At 37.7% G+C, this 16,628-nt stretch overlaps 1 protein-coding gene across 1 annotated transcript in view; it reads left to right on the top strand.

The window, feature by feature from the left end:
* FNBP4 (formin binding protein 4) overlaps positions 1–16,628 on the top strand; it is a 40,920-nt gene that overhangs the window by 19,679 nt on the left and 4,613 nt on the right. Inside the window, exons 13-15 of the mRNA XM_028514487.2 lie at positions 4,578–4,897; positions 5,021–5,165; positions 6,161–6,507. Of these exons, the coding sequence (XP_028370288.1) occupies positions 4,578–4,897; positions 5,021–5,165; positions 6,161–6,507 (812 nt within the window). The remainder of the gene's footprint in view (positions 1–4,577; positions 4,898–5,020; positions 5,166–6,160; positions 6,508–16,628) is intronic.

The following is a 16,628-nucleotide window of genomic DNA, read 5'->3' as shown; positions in this document are numbered from 1 at the left end:
GGTTAGAGCATTGTCCCAATACACCAGGGTTGCAGGTTTGATCCCTGGTCAGGGCACATACAGGAAATAGGCAATGGATGCATAAATAAGACTCTCTCCCTCTCTCTTTTACTCCCCTCCCCCTTTTTGTTCTAAGAAAAGAGAAAGTGGCTTAACCTAAAGAAAGAATGCAGAAGTTATGCTTAAGAAAACAAAGGCAGTAACTGGTTGAAAATCAGCATACTATTGAGAAAAAATGAAATGATGAGCCACTGTATTTTGATATAAAAGAGTGTCCTATAACTACCCTTTCATATCACAGACAAAGCTGTGAATTTCCAGTAACAGAAATGCTAATTAATGCTAAGGAACTACATGGTTAAATTGTGAAAATCTATGTGGAGTAATAATTAATAATGTGAGATTTGTTGCACCTTTCTGTGGAACTCTAGTGCAACCTCATTTTTCAACTTCATTACAGAAGTCTTAAAAGAAGTGTGGTTGTTTCAAATCGAATGATCTGTAGAAATGCTATGAGTATAGGACTATGCTTGTTCCAGAGGAGCAAAATAATTTATTATTACAAACAGTCAACAATATTTTTCTATAAATCAGGATTGCTCTTCATTTAAAGTACTCTTGGAGCTTTTCAGTTTAGTTATAAACAGTAAGTCCTCACTTCCTCTTCGATAGGTTCTGTGACTACACAAAACACTGTAATGAAACCAGTTTTACCATAGACTAATTGATATAAATAAGAGTTAGGTTCTTATGTCACCTCATTCATCTTGTTGACGTTACAACAAAACGTTATGCAAGGACCTGTTGTACCCACAGGAAGGGACTATCGTAATTCCTCAGTTACTCTGAGAATCTGGAAGCTCTTGTAAGAGTCATGGTTTGATTTCTTTCCCCATAATGAAAGAAGATACACATTTTTTTCTCCTCCAAGTCTACCTTGGAATGACAAAAATAAGTGAATAATGAAGAATAGTCAAAATTGATTAAAATTTTTGTTCTAAGAGAACTGGTAGCTATTAATACTTGTTAAAATGATGGCATATGGAGGCAAGAGTCTCTGGAATCATTTCTAAAGAAATAAACCTTTGAAGATAAAAAGACATGGAATCTGTTGGTAAGACAGGGGGTAAAGAGCTGAATTCTTTTGTATTCTGCTTATCAGAAATGGTGCTTTGTGCTCTGTAGGCTCCCTAATCCCGGTAGAAAAGTTCTGATGATGTATCAAATGAAAGGAGTAATGATTTTAACTTCTTAAATGCCCTATGAGTCATCATCAGAGCACCCTAAATAAAAAAGCCCCATATGACTGCAGTGATCATTTTAGAACGTAGCAAAAAGGTGGTTTCATTCTACCTTTTCAGAAATATATTTTCTCAGGTTACGGGGTATTTTACTTACCATTTTCATGAAGAGGTTTTCTTTTGATTACCTACCCCCTTTCTTTTAGTAGCAGTGATAGATAGGTATTCTAATAAGTTGGTTTTATTATTTGTATTTTAGTAGTTAGTGAACTTAAGAGGCTTGATGGTGGTTCTGGGGAGGTGATTCCACTCCTGACCACTGTCTGATGTCTTTCTTGTATGTTCCAAAGCTGGGTAGTCTAGAATTACCAACTGAGTGTTCTGTGGTCAGATGACACACCTGTTGCTTCTGTTTGGTAACGGGAAGACCTTGAGACATTCCTGTCTGATTAAAATAAAAGTAATTATGCTGTGGGAAAAAGCCACTGCTAAACCAGCTTATATTCTTCAACCTCTTTATTGAGAGCCAGTAAAATCACATGATAAACTTGATGTAAATAACATCCATACGTGTACTTAGGTTTTTGGGATTTAAAAGCAATACCGATTACTATTCTAAGCCTATAAAGAAAGTTTATCATGCATGCAGTGTGTGCTCTTGGTTAGTTTAGCAGTGGTTAAAATAATCTTTCAGAGAAAAAAATTACTATACTTTTGGGAGCAAGGAAGTTCCAGAGTTCTCGTTATTTTTAGTCCTTGTTTATTGTTTAATGTTTGAATTTAACATGTTTCTAAAGATGAGTGGTATTTCAAGATACCCAGTATGTCTATTTTCCTGGGCTGTGTTACTTAGTTTAAATATAGCTGCTTTTCAAAAAAAAAAAAAAAAGTCTCTGAGGACGTATTATTTATAAAAGTTCTTGCTTGAAATTGCTAAACTGGCCTCTTGGCTCAAAATACTATACAGAGTTTTCTCCTTGTGGGAATATAGGGAAATAAAGGAAGCCTGTCTGTAAATAGAAAGATGCATAGAAAAGACATGCTCTTGAAGCATTCAAAATTTGCATCCCCATACTATTTTGTCTTTAAATTTGTTGTTTTCTAAATCTGTTAGCATATAATGAAAGCTGTGTATGTACCATTTTAATCTCTCCTTGCACTTCATACTTAAGTGTTCTCTTTACTGGCAAAATAAAACAACTGAGTTACGTTTAGAAATGAAAAGCATCATGTGGATGACATCATGACATCCATGGATATTCAAACTAGGATTTCTTGGAAGTTCTTTGTATTTAAGCTAAAGGAGATGATTATAAATATTAAGACACAGCTTTTATGTTTTGAGTAAATGTAGTTTGGAATTCAAATATTAATTCTAAAAGTGTTCCTTGTTTGCTACTAAATTTATCAAGTCTGGTTCGTTTTATATTTACACAAAGTTTAATTCTGATTCGCTTTGTTGGAGGTTGTAAACCACACTATTAATCTGAAACCTGTGTTTCCCCGAGTTCCTCTTCACAACAACATATCACCATGGTAATTGTATTGACATTGCATTATGCTTCTAAACGAAAAATCTGCCAATATATAAAATCTGACATTTTTACTTACCTACCATATGTTGTGGTTGGTTTATTAGCAGGAAGTTTAGTATGATACTAAGCCTCAGTGTTTATTGCCTTAGTTCTGATGTAATCTTGATATACTCTTATGTAATATAGTAAACTTCTTGGCCATACCCAATCTTTGTCTAAAAGTTATTGTATAAATTCATAGGTGGGGTATAACTAAATACAAGTATAATGACACATTTGAAGTCTTCAGCTAAAAAATTGCATTTCTATTTTCTGGTGAAATTTTCAGTGTTCTTTTCCTTAGTCCTAAACAACTCCTCAAAATAACTGCAGTAATCATGTGCATCAGGTTCTTAAAGTCTTTTACATAGTGTGTCTATTTTCTGTTTCATGAAAAGTAAAGCTATTTCAAAAGCCAGATGGTTCATGGTCACTTTGGTTTTACCTTGTTGAGTGCCATTGTGGTGTTTTGTGAGCAAAGTAAGGGAGAATGCCTTATTCTTGTCCCAGAGCCTTTTATAATAGAGCCCTTACCTAATTCACTGCTTTTGACCATGAAATTGAACAGGTGACTGCATCTGTATCTCCATGAGAAGTGAGATTTATTTGACTGAGATTTCTCAAGTTCTTGGACTCCTGATACTTCACAGGGAAATCTTGGTAAACTAGCACTAGACTAGGAGTCATATGGCCACTAAGCTATATAGTCTTAGGCAAGTTACGTATTTCCTCCTGGGTTTCATTACCTTTAAAATGAGAGGGTTGAACTAGATGATGTCTCATGTGTCTTCTACTCCTAAATTCTATGAATTTTAGGGAGAAAATACCCTTCAGCATTCCTGGGATATATATCTAATAGTCCCATATATTGTGAAACTTCCCTATTGACGATAAAGAGGGATGGGGAAGGCTACAAGTAAGTATATCCTCTATTTTCTCTAATCCTTAAAGCTTTTCCCACTAGAGAAGGGACAGTAATTAACTGTGAATTTTGGAAAACTAGAGGAAAGCTGATCCTACAGCTTTTCAGCTGTAATTTAACTCAGACTTCAACAGCAATTTCAAATCCTTTGCATCTTCAAACACCTCTTGTGTGTAGGTGCTTTAGTTATTTACCTTGAAGATTTGTCCTCCTAAATTTCCCTTTTCTCACCACAAATAAAATTACCCTCTGTGATTTAGCAAATGAGTGTAATTCACACAAAAGTGTGAAGGAATGTTAAGGTTGACAATAGCACCTTGCAAATGGGTTTTCAAAGCTTCGTGACCCAAATTCATTAAAACAGGTAGAATTTGTGAATATTTTGAATGAGTACTTCTCTGGGTCATCCTCATTTCTTGTCTAACTCAGTAAAACTACATGAAAATCAGCACTGCAAATGCACATCACTGCCCTCATCACTTTTTGAAAATAAAGAGATCCCAGAGTGTTTGCCTTGTCATTCATGTATTTTGAAACTGAGTGTAAGTTCAGATGACCACATTTCTCATTGGGTTAATGTGCTTCACTCATTCATAAATCTGGACCCAAAGAACAAAATTAGTATTTCATAGCTGGGGTATGAGTGTTAACTTTGAGGTTCATAAATTTATCTTTCCATGAACATCATTTTTGAACTGAGTTATTTGGTACTTAAGTGACATCAATGTAGAGTAGGTCTGTGGGTCAGATTTTGTCTCACCAGTCAGTTGCACATTTCTGTAAATAAAAGCCATGCTGTTTTTGTATTGCTTTTTACCTGACACTTGTTCATTTTTTTAGGTTCTCTTTGTAAAGAGTCCTTTTCTGGTCAAGTTTCTTCTTCATCACTCATGCCACTTACTCCATTTTGGACCCTCCTTCAGTCAAATGTGCCTGTGCTTCAACCTCCATTGCCTTTGGAAATGCCACCGCCCCCACCTCCACCCCCAGAATCTCCTCCACCGCCACCTCCTCCTCCCCCTCCCCCTCCTCCAGTAGAAGATGGTGAGATCCAGGAGGTAGAGATGGAGGATGAGGGAAGTGAGGAGCCTCCTGCCCCAGGAACAGAGGAGGATACTCCACTGAAACCTTCTACACAAACCACGGTTGTAACCAGTCAGGTGAGAAATGCTGTTTGGCATGCTAAAGAGTTTTAGGGGAGCAGGGTATGATTGACACCATGTTTTATTTTAGAAGAGGATGTTTAACCAGGTCCTTTAGCCACTGACTCTTTTGTGTTTCAGAGTTCAGTTGATTCTACCATCTCTAGTTCTCCTTCCACTAAAGCAATAAAGAGAAAAGCTACAGAAATTAGTACTGCAGTAGTTCAGAGATCAGCTACCATTGGTAGTTCTCCAGTCCTCTACAGCCAGTCACCTATAGCTACAGGTAAGCATCGTGATTAAAATGTTTTCCTCAATGTACTGTATCTTTGTTTCCAGAATTATATGTCTTAAATTAGTGTTAAAAGCTTCTCATTGCATAGACAATTTATATGTGTTTCTTTTCATTTGCTAAATACTCGGGTTACTATTAGTAATTTGGCATGTATTCTTCCAGATTGTCTTCTTTGTATTTACATAACAGTGGTTTTGATGTTTAAGTACTTTAATGCTGAAGTATTTTTTTTTAAAGACTTTATTTATTTATTTTTAGAGAGGGAAGGGGGGTGGAGAGAGAGAGAAACATCAATGTGCAGTTGCTGGGGGTTATGGCCTGCAACCCAGGTATGTACCCTGGCTGGGAATCGAACCTGGGACACTTTGGTTCCCAGCCCATGCTCAATCCACTGAGCTACACCAGCCAGGGCTGTGAAGTATTTTAAAGTATTCAGAAATTCATATTTTGCTACTAGCCCTGACCAGTGTGGCTCAGTTGGTTGTCCTGTAAAGCTACAGGTCACCAGTTCTATTCCTAGTTAAGGCACATTCCTGGGTTGCAGATTTCTCTCCCTTTCTTTCTCCCTTCTCCCTTCTCCACTCTCTAAAAATAAATAAATAAAAATTTTTGAAAGAATATATTTTGTGCCTTGGCTGGTGTGGCTCAGTGGATTGAATGCCAGCCTGTGAACCAAAAGGTTGTAGATTCGATTCACAGTTAGGGAACCTGACTGCATTACAGGTCAGGTCCCCAGGTGAGGGCATATGAGAGGCAACCGATGGATGTTTCTCTTCCCTCTCTTTCTCCCTCCCTTCCCCTCGCTCTAAAAATACATAAATAAAATCTTTCTTTAAATAAATATTTTGTTACTAGAAAATGTGGCTATATTTTTTGAGGAAGATATATTAGGATCATTTTGTAGGTGATCTGTAAGTTCCTCAATTCCCTTTTCTTTCTTGTTTTAGAATTTGTCATAAAGTTTCACTTCATGTTTTCTGTATTAGGTCTCCAGACAACAGGGGCTGGACAACAGTCTGCAGGAATCGGACCCCAGGCAATACCAGTTAGCCACCCAGCAACAGGAATGGGTCATCAGGCCAGAGGAATGAGCCTGCAGCCAAATTACCTAGGACTGGCATCCGCCTCTGCAATTATGAGTTATGCTGAGTGTTCTGTCCCAATGACAGTGACTGCTCCCACACTGCAACCTGTGCAGGCCCGAGGTGCTGTGCCTGCCACTCCTGTTACAGAACCGCCACCGCCACCTCCTCCTCCTGCTGCTCCCCCAACGCCACCTCCAGCTCCCAAAATGCCACCACCTGAGAAGACAAAAAAAGGAAAGAAAGAAAAGGTATAGTCAATCTCCCTTAACATTTTTTTAATTTATCTTAAAACATTTATTATTATTGAAGTGATATATAAAATTAACCATTTTAAGGGATATAGTTCTGTAGCATTTAGTACATTGACAGTGTGCAGCCACCACCTCTCTAGTTAACATTTTCATCACCTCAGCAGAAGACCTCGTACCATTAAGCAGCCCCACCACCCTCTTATCCCAGGTTCTGGGAACCACAAATCTGCTTTCTGTCTCTCTGGATTTACCTGTTCTGGAACCATGAATATGTGAACTTTTATGTCTGGCTTCCTTTACTTAGCACAGTGTTTTCAAAGTTTCTTATCCATGCTGTAGCATGCATCAGTATTTCATTCCATTTTATAGCTTAGTAATAGTTGATTATATATACCACAGATTATTTATCCATTCATCCACTGATGCACATTTGTATTGTTTTAACCCATTTGGCTATTACAAATAGTACTGACACGAATATGCATATGAGTATATGCATATTGAGTACTTGTTTTTGTTTCTGTGGGGTACATGGGAGTAAAATTGCTGGGTCATATGATAATTCTGTGTTTAATTATTGAGGAACTGCCAAAAGTTTTTCCACAGTGACTGAACCCATTTTACATTACCCACAGCAATGTACAAGGGTTCCAGTATCTCCAAATGTACACCAACATTTATGATTTTCCTTTTTTTGTTACAATTTTTTATTTTTTCTTTTTTAAATATATTTTATTGATTATATTATAATAGTTGTCCCAGAATTTCCCCCTTTGCCCTCCTCTGCCCAGTACCGCCATTACCTCCAACAGTCCCCCTTTAGTTCATGTCCATGGGTCATGCATATAAATTCTTTAGCTACTCCCATTTCCTGTGCTGTTCTTAACATCCCTTCCTGTCTATTTTGTACCTACCAATTTGTACTTACTAATCCCTGCACCTTTTCCCCTATTCTCTTCCCTCCCTTCCCCACTGTTAACCCTCCATGTGATCTCCATTTCTATGAGTCTGTTCCTGTTCTAGTTGTTTGCTTAGTTTTTGTTTTTTAGGTTCAGTTGTTCATAGGTGTGAGTTGTCATTTTACTGTTCATCATTTTGATCATCTTTTTCTTACATAAGTTTCTTCAACATTTTATATAAGGGCTTGGTGATGATGAACTCCTTTAACTTGACCTTATCTTAGAAGTATTTTCTCTGCCCTTCCATTCTAAATGAAAGCTTTGCTGGATAGAGTAATCTTGGATGTAGGTCCTTGCTTTTCCTGATCTTGAATACTTCTTTCCAGCCCCTTCTTGTCTGCGAGGTTTCTTTTGAGAAATCAGCTGATAGTGTTACGAGAACTCCTTTGTAGGTAACTCTCTCCTTTTCTCTTACTGCTTTTAAGATTCTCTTCTTATCTTTAATCTTGGGTAATGTAATTATGATGTGCCTTGGTGTGTGCTTCCTTGGGTCTGATTTCCTTGGGACTCTGGGCTTCCTGGACTTCTTGGAAGTCTATTTCCTTTGCCAGATTGGGGAAGTTTTCCTTCATTATTTTTTCAAATAAGTTTTCCATTTCTTGCTCTTCCTCTTCTTCTGGCACCGCTGTGATTTGGATGTTGGAATGTTTAAGGTTATCATGGAGGTTCCTAAGCCTCTCCTCATTTTTTTGAATTCTTGTTTCTCCATTCTGTTTGGTTAAATGTTTACTTCTTCCCTCTGCTCCAAATCATTGATTGGAGTCCCAGTTTCCTTCCCTTCACTGTTGGTTCCCTGTATATTTTTATTTATTTCCCTTTGCATAGCCTTCACTTTTTCCTCTATTTCCAACCATACTCAACCATTTCTGTGAGCATCCCGATTACCAGTGTTTTGAACTCTGCATCTGATAAGCTGGCTTTCTCTTCATTGCTTAGTCCTGTTTTTGGAGCTTTGATCTGTTCTATCATTTGGGCCTGATTTCTTTGTGTCAGCATGCCTATTACATAGTAAGGTGTGGGGGCTTAGGTATTCACCAGGGTGGGGCAACCCACATTGCTGTGTTGTGGCACTATATGTGGGGGAGTGGTTCAAGAGGAAACAATGCCACTTGCTCAGCTCTTGCTGGCTTTCAGTCACTTCCTCCACTACCCACAAGCAAAATGAGCCCTCCTGGTGCTGATTTCCCAGTGAGGGGTGGTTTGTATATATTCTAGAACCCTGTCGGTCTCTCCAACGAACTCCCCTGTAAAGCTGGGAATTTCTCCCACTGTTGCAATCCCCACAGGTTTTCATAGCCAGAGGTTTTCAGCTTTCTTTTCTTGCACTGGAACCCTGGCTTGAGCAGTCTGTCTCACTCCCCAGTTGTTCCAGGACCTCCTGGTTTATCTGCATGCAAATGTGGTACCACCAGCCACCACCTTGCCCACCAGTCCTCCAGCTGCTGCCTTGCTGCGCATCTTCTCCGCTCCTCCTACCAGTTTGAATGAATGTTTCTTCTTTAACTCCTTGGTTGTCAGAATTCCATACAATTCGATTTTCTGGCAGTTCTGGTTGTTTTCTGCTTTTAAATTTGTTGTCTTCCTTTTGGTTATGAGAGGAGGCGAAGTGTATCTACCTGTACCTCCATCTTGGCCGGAATTTCTTCATCACTTTGAATACTTCTTACCAGTCCCTTCTAGACAAAGTTTCTTTTGAGAAATCAGCTGGAAGTCTTACGGAAACTCCTCTGTAGGTAACTCTGCTTTTCTCTTGCAGATTTCAAGATTCTCTATCATCTTTTGGTATGTCTATTTTCTTTACCAAATTAGGGGAGTTTTCTTTCTTTATTTTATCAAATAAGTTTTCGATTTCTTGCTCTTCTTCTGGCATCCCTATGAATCAGATGTCAGTACATGTCCCGGAAGCTCCTTACTCTATTCTTGTCTTTTTTAATTCTTTTTTTTTTTTCCTTGCTGTTGTGATTGAATGTTTTTTTCCTTCCTTATGTTCCAAATCAATTAGAATCTTGGCTTCATCTCCTCTGCTATTGGTTCCCTGTGGATTTTTTTTTAATTTCACTTAATGCAACCTTCATTTCTGCCTTGGTCTTTTTTATGCTGTTGCAGTACTCCAGTGATTTTTTTGAGCATCCTGGCAACCAGTGTTTCGTACTCTGCATTTGGTAGGTTGCTTATCTCCATTTCCTTTAGTTCTTTTCTTGGAGTTCTGTTCTGTTCTGTTCTTTCATTTGGGCCATATTTCTTTGTCTCATTTGCCAGCCTCCCTGTGTTCATTTCTGTGAATTAGATAGAGCTACTTTGACCTCGTTTTTAGTAGCATGTCCTGTTGTAGAAAAGGTGCCTGTCTGGAAGAATATGGCTTCTTTAAATCCTGAGTTGTCAGACTTCTATACAGCTCGATCTTCCGATGAATCTGGATTAAATTTGTTTTGTAATACACTTGTAATTTTTTCTGTAGTTGTGCACAGAGGCAAAGCATGTTTTCCTATGCCTCCATCTTGGTCAGGCTGTCATGAAAGTGTGTATTGCTTTAGAGGCTAGTAGCCAGTTAACTTGTCACCTATCCATATGCAAATGCCTGTATTCCCCTGGTCTGTGAGATCTTGCCCTCTTTAATCTTCATTCCTCAACTCCTAAACTTCTCCACTCTTACTTCTTCAGCAGAAGATCTACATTGGGTGCCTCGTGCCCTCCTTTTTTAAAAAAATTTAATCTTGTACCTTGAGTTAGTCTGTCAGCGCTAGGCTGTTTATTTTCAGTGTCCTGTGCACTCCTAGCAAGTGACTGCGCCATGACTCTGACTTCCAACTTGAATGGATCGCAGCAGTTACCATTGCTGCTGGGACAGCTGCGATTAGTTATATAGCTTACAAAAGATTTTATGTTAAAGATCATCGTAACAAATCTATGGTTAACACTAACATTCAGAAAGACAACCCCAAGATCATACATGCTCTTGACACGGAGGATTTGGGAGATAAAGCTGTGTACTGCTGTTGTTGGAGGTCCAAAAAGTTCCCACTCGGTGATGGATCTCACACAAAACACAATGAAGAAACTGGAGACAATGTGGGACCTTTCATCATTAAGAGAAAAGAAGCTTAAATCAACAGTTTTAATGCTGCAAACCAACTTGTCCTGGTTGTTTAATTAGAATAACTACCATCTCTGTCTAATTAGCCTTCTCTGGGTTCTAGATGTGATCCATTGCAAACTGCTGCTTTCATATTCATGGCATTTGCCATACTTGTTGAACCACCATGGTACACATTTGTTTTAACAACAAAACAAGGAAAAAGTTAAAGAAAAAAAATTAATCTTTCTTTTTTAACATTACCTTTTAGTCCCCTTAGTGATTTTCTATTTTTCAAGAAAATTATTATACCAGTCCTAATGGCCATGAAGTGGCACCTTATCATGGTTTTGATTTCTGTATCTGTGGTGAGTAATCTTGTTATACAACTTTTCATTTGCTTGTTAACCATTTGTATATCTTTGGAGAAATGTCTATTTAAGTCCGTTGTCCATTTTTTAAATGGGTTGTCTTTTGTTACTAAATTGTAAAACTTCAATCAATATATATTACAGGTTAGGGTCCCTTATGAGTTATATGATTTGCAAATATTGTATCCTACTCATGGGTTGCCTTTTCATCCTGATAGTCTCCTTTGGTACACCAAAGTTTTTAATTTTGGTAAAGTCCAACTTAACTGTTTTTTCATTTCTGTTTCTGCTTTTGGGGTCATAGCTGAGAATTCATCACCAAATCTAATGTCATAAACATTTACCTCTATGTTTTCTTCTAAGAGTTGTATAGTTGTTATTATTTTAGTTTTTATGAGTTTATTTGAGCCAAACTCATGACATACAGGAAGCAAGATCTCACATGCTCCACGTTATATAGTTTTAGCACTTAGATTAGGTTGTTAGGTAAAGGGTTAAATTTCATTTTCTTGAATGTGGATATTCTTTTGTCCCAGCACCATTTGTTGAAAATACCATTCTTTCTCCATTGAATTGAAGACCTTATCTAAAATCAATTCACCATGCATACATGGGTTTATTTCTGGACTTTTAAATCTATTCCATTGGTCTATATGCCAGTACCACAATGCTTTGATTGCTATAGCTTTATAGTAATAGTGTGTTTTTAAATTAAGAAGTACTTTTTCACCCTAGTTGGTGTGGCTCAGTGGATTGAGTGCTGGCCCACCCACTGAAAGGTTGCCGGTCTGAGCACATGCCTAGGTGATGGGCCGGGTCCCCGTTGGGTGGAGTGAGAGAGGCAGCCAATAACTGTTTCTCTTGCACATCATGTTTCTCCCTCCTTTCCCCACTCTCTAAAGATAAAGAAATAAAATCTTTAATAGTTTTTTTAAAAGTACTTTTTCAATATTGGCTATTCTGGACCCTTCTTCAGTCCAGTGGGTCTGTTGTGCTTCAATCTCCATTACCTTTGAAAATGCCACCACTGCCACCTCCACCCTTATAATTTTACATGAATTTAAAGGTCTGGTTTTCCATTTTTGCATAAAAAGGCAGTGTGATTTTAATAGGGACTGCATTTAATCTGTAGATTGTTTTGGTCCTATTGCCAGCTTACCATTATTGTTTGAATCTTTCAGTCCATGAGCACAGGACTCCTTTTTATGTATCTAGGTTTTTAATTCATTTTACAAATTTTTATAGTTTTCAGTGTACAAGTCTTTTAGGCTAAATTTATTCTCAGGTATTTTGGGGGGGGCATGTTATCATAAGTGGTTTTGTTTTAATAAAGTTTGGTTTAGTTACTGTTTTACTATATAATGTCTTTCTCTACTTCTTGTAACTGTTTTAGACTTATAGTCTATTTTGTCTTGTGTTATTATTGATACCCCTGATTTCTCTTGATTACTGTTTGCATGGAACGTATTTTTCTGTCCTTTCACTTTAAATCTGCCTGTGTCTGCTTACTGATAGGTAAGGACTTAATAGTGCCATTTTTGTTCTTGTTTTGTATATGTCCTTTTTGTTTGAAATATTAGTCTTCTTTAAGAAGAACAAAAATGTCAACAATAAAATGGCAGTAAATACTTGTATATGTTTAACAGCTTTCCCCTTGTTTTCTCCCTTACTGTCTTCCTTTGTGTTCAGTTGATTTTTTCAGTGATTCTCTTCTCATTTCTTTTATGTACATTCTGTATTTGTGGCTGCCATAGGAATTTCATAGAATATGCTGAAGTTAAGTTGTTGGTGTTAAAAATTACATCTTTATATACTACATACTTGTTAACATAGATTTATAATTTTTATGCTTTTGTCTTTTAGATTCTGTAGAATATATAGAATTGCCATCTAAAATCACAGTAATACTCATTTTGTGTATGTAATTGTTTATATTTACTTTGCCAGAGAACTTTATGATTTTGTTTAACAAGTTATTATCTAACATCTTTTTGTTTCCACTTGAAGGGACTCCCTTTAGCATGTCTTCTAGGGCAAGTCTAGTGATAATGAACTTCTTCAGCTTATGTTTATCTAGGAATGTCTTAATTTCTACCTCATTTTTGAAGGCCATTTTTACCTGTCATAGAATTCTCAGTTGATAGTTTTTCCTTTGATCACTTGACATGTATCATCCCACTGCCTAAGGCCTTGCAAGGTTTATGCCAGAAGTCCTCTGAACACGTCACTCTTCTTTAGCTGCTTTTAAGATTCCCTGTTTGGCTGTTTGATTGTGTCTCAATGTGGTCTTCCGGGTTTAATCCTACTTACAGTTCATTTAGGCCTCTTGAATGTGTTAATCCATGTCCTTTCATAAATTTGGGGAGTTTGGGGACATTATTTGTTCAAATAAGCTTTCTGCCCCTTTTTCAGTCTCCCCCTGGGATTCCCATAATGCATATATTAGTGTACTTGATGACATCCAATAAGTGCTTAGACTGTTATCTCTTTACTTTATCTTTTTGCTTCTCAGACTCAATAATTTCAAATGACCTATCATCAGTTTTGCTGATTTTTTTGTCTTCTGCCTGTTGGAGTCTGCTGTTGAACTAAAGAATGTTTCAATTCAGCTGATCTATAGTTATCCAGAGATTTATTGTGTTCCTTTGAATGGGCATGTTTCTCAAATTTTTTGTATGCTTTGTGATCTTTTCTTGAAAACTGGGCATTTGACAAAACTCTCCCAGTCTGTACACTGGCTGTGTATAGGGAAGACCTTCATTAATACGCCCAGAGTGAAGGCTCAGGATTTTTTCTTTGGACCTTTTCTGGACACATGTGTTCCCTAGACTTGTGCTGCTTTGTGTTTTTTTCCCCCATTACCTATATACATTTAGTTTTAATTAACTTACGAGTCTCACATCTGCTTCTTCTAGGAGCCTTAGATTATTCTATTGTATTCCTCTCCCATAATCTCTTGGCACCAAGTATTCACATGACTGCAGTCCTCCTGTGATTTTCAGAAGCTCAAGCACCTGCCTTTGCTCCAAGTCAAGCAATACAGAAACCTGTTCCTTACATAGTGATAGGCCAGAATATTTTAATACATTCCGCTTTTTTTCCATTATAGTTTATGTTCAGTATTATTTTGTATTAGTCTCAGGTATACATACATTGCTGCTTTTTTTTCCCTTCTAAGGGAAGGAACTGAGAATTGGGTTACTTCATCCCAGTAGCACTGGGGAAGGGATTGTGCAAGTATAAGCAAATACACCACAGTAATTCCTGCTGTTCTGAGTGGCTTTTTAAAAAGAGAAATGTTGATTTGTTGTTCTACTTTTTTATGCATTCATTGGTTGATTCTTGCATGTGCCCTGATCTGGGATTGAACCTGCAACCTTGGCATATCATGATGACACTTGAACTAACCGAGCAGCCCAGCAGGGCCTACGTGGCTTTTTTCTTGATCAGGTATCCTCTTTGTTGCTGTGAATCTCTGTTTTCCACAGTTCCCACAAGCCATTTTAGTCCGTCTATATCCGTTTGCATAATGTTTCCACATGGGAACAAGGGCTCCGGGTTTTTTGTCTGCCATCTCTCAGATACCACCTTTGTGGACACTTGACTGCCCTAATAACCCAGAGAAAGTTTCTGAATAGTGTTTTCTACCAGTGTCGATGTTCTGTTGTCTGCCCCAACCTCAACTGTATGTAATCTTTTGCTTCATGGATCAACACGGCAAATTCATTTGCCTTACAATGGTTCAAGGAGCCTTCCTGAATGAGCTTTATGTTCACAAAAAATAGACAAGGTATTTCTGGATTTGAACCACACTTGTCCAAGTTGGTACCATGGTTCCAGAAATTATCTAGAAATGAAGTAGATATAAAAATCAACAGTGACAATTAGGACAATATCTTGAATAGACTGTTTTCAAGCTTTGTACCATAGCGTACACACTACAGTTCTTCTGAGCCAATGTATTGTTTTATCTCCTTGTCTTAGCTTTGTCCATGAATCCCACTAGTGTTCATTCTTTACACAATTAAATGTTAGACAACCAGTACGTCAGGAATCATTTCTTTTATGAAGCCTTCCTTAGCATTCTTCCTCCAGTCCTCCAAAAGAGGTATTAACTACTCTGTCCTCTGTTAATTCAACAAGAAATTTTTTAGCCAGGTGTGCTTTTATGATCTTATATAAATAATCAGTTTTGAAAACCCAGAATCCTAAATTAATACATGGTTTTTATATACCTGATACCTGTAAAGAAACAACCTTTTTGTTGTTACAAGCCATTTTTAAAGACTATAAAATGCATAATTAATTCCTCTAATGTTTAAGAATATTTGAGACCAATATATATTTTCACCAAAATGAAGAGTTTTATGTGCAGCTTAATAGAAAATAAACTAGAAAAAATTTTGCCATTTAATTTTTGTTCCTCTGGTTATTGCCCTATTTAAAATGTGTTCAAATAGCCAGTGCAACTCAGTATCCATGATTTCAAGTGTGACAGATAATTTCTAAAATAAAACTTACTTTCCTATGACATACAGGAATTAAAAATGCAAAAGTTCATGAAACCTTACAAAAGTTAAAATGGAACAGTGGTGACTCTATCTAGATCTTTGGTTTTTAATCACATTTGCAGGTGTTCAGGAAGCACTGTATACAACACACGTGACCATTACTTACCCACATTGCTGCTAACCCAGGATGGGCTCTGGCTGCTGGAAGGGTGTGTGTGTGGTTGGTCTCCTTGTACCACAGGTGAAATGAGAGAATGGAATGTGGGAAGGTGTGAGGAACTGCAGGTCTAAAGCATCATGGGATGGGCATCCATTTTCTCACACACTTAACTGTCAGTGACAGTCAAAATAGGGTATGGAGCAGGGAGCCAAGTATTTCTTTTTTCAGGCTAAAAAATATTATTGACACAGATCTTTCGGACTTAGAAATGTGTTGCTGCAAAGTGTGGGCAGGAAAAACAGCATGGACGCTCGTATCCAGTCCGGGCAGGATGAGTAGCATGCAGTCACAGATGCCACTTGAGTGCCTGTGTGTCACACCTAGATTGTAACCTGGTCAGCTCTTCAAGCACACAGCTCTGCTCCTTTTCAAAAACAGTGATACACATTTGTTTTACCAATTTCTAATACAGTGGCTCTCTTAATTTCACATAACTAATCACACGTGTCAAGTATATTTCAAATGCATATTACTTGTCAGGCGTTTGCCTTAGGAGCCTTGGGATTTGGTAGTAAATCAAATGAATATAATCTCTACTTTGGGACAGCCTCTTTTCTCGCCAGCCAGGGGAGAAGTCACAACAGAGGTGGTGAGACAGATAAGCAAATAAATGTTCAGCATTTTAAAATGCAGTGGAAAGTTCTGAATGGTGTGGCTAAGTGGGTTGGGCATCATCCCACAAACAAAGGTGTTGCTGCTTCAATTCTCACTTGGCCACTCCTGGGTCCCCAGTTGGGGGCGTTCAGGGGTCAGCCAGTTGTTGTTTTTCTTGCCCATCAGTGTTTCTATCCTTTTCTTTCTACCTCCATTTCCCTCTCTCTAAAAATAAATAAAGTATTTTTTAAAATAAAATGCAGTGACAAAAAAATAAGCAGTGTAAGAGGACAGAAAGTAGTCTTTGGGAGGTGGTACTATTTCAGATTGGGCTTAGGTAAAGGAAGGCCTTTCTGCTGGAGTGCCATTGATCAGAAGCCTGAAGGTCAT

This window comes from Phyllostomus discolor, chromosome 6 (assembly GCF_004126475.2).
Source record: "Phyllostomus discolor isolate MPI-MPIP mPhyDis1 chromosome 6, mPhyDis1.pri.v3, whole genome shotgun sequence".
Classification (NCBI taxonomy): Eukaryota; Metazoa; Chordata; class Mammalia; order Chiroptera; family Phyllostomidae; genus Phyllostomus; species Phyllostomus discolor.
This window is presented reverse-complemented; position numbering and strand designations above follow the sequence as displayed.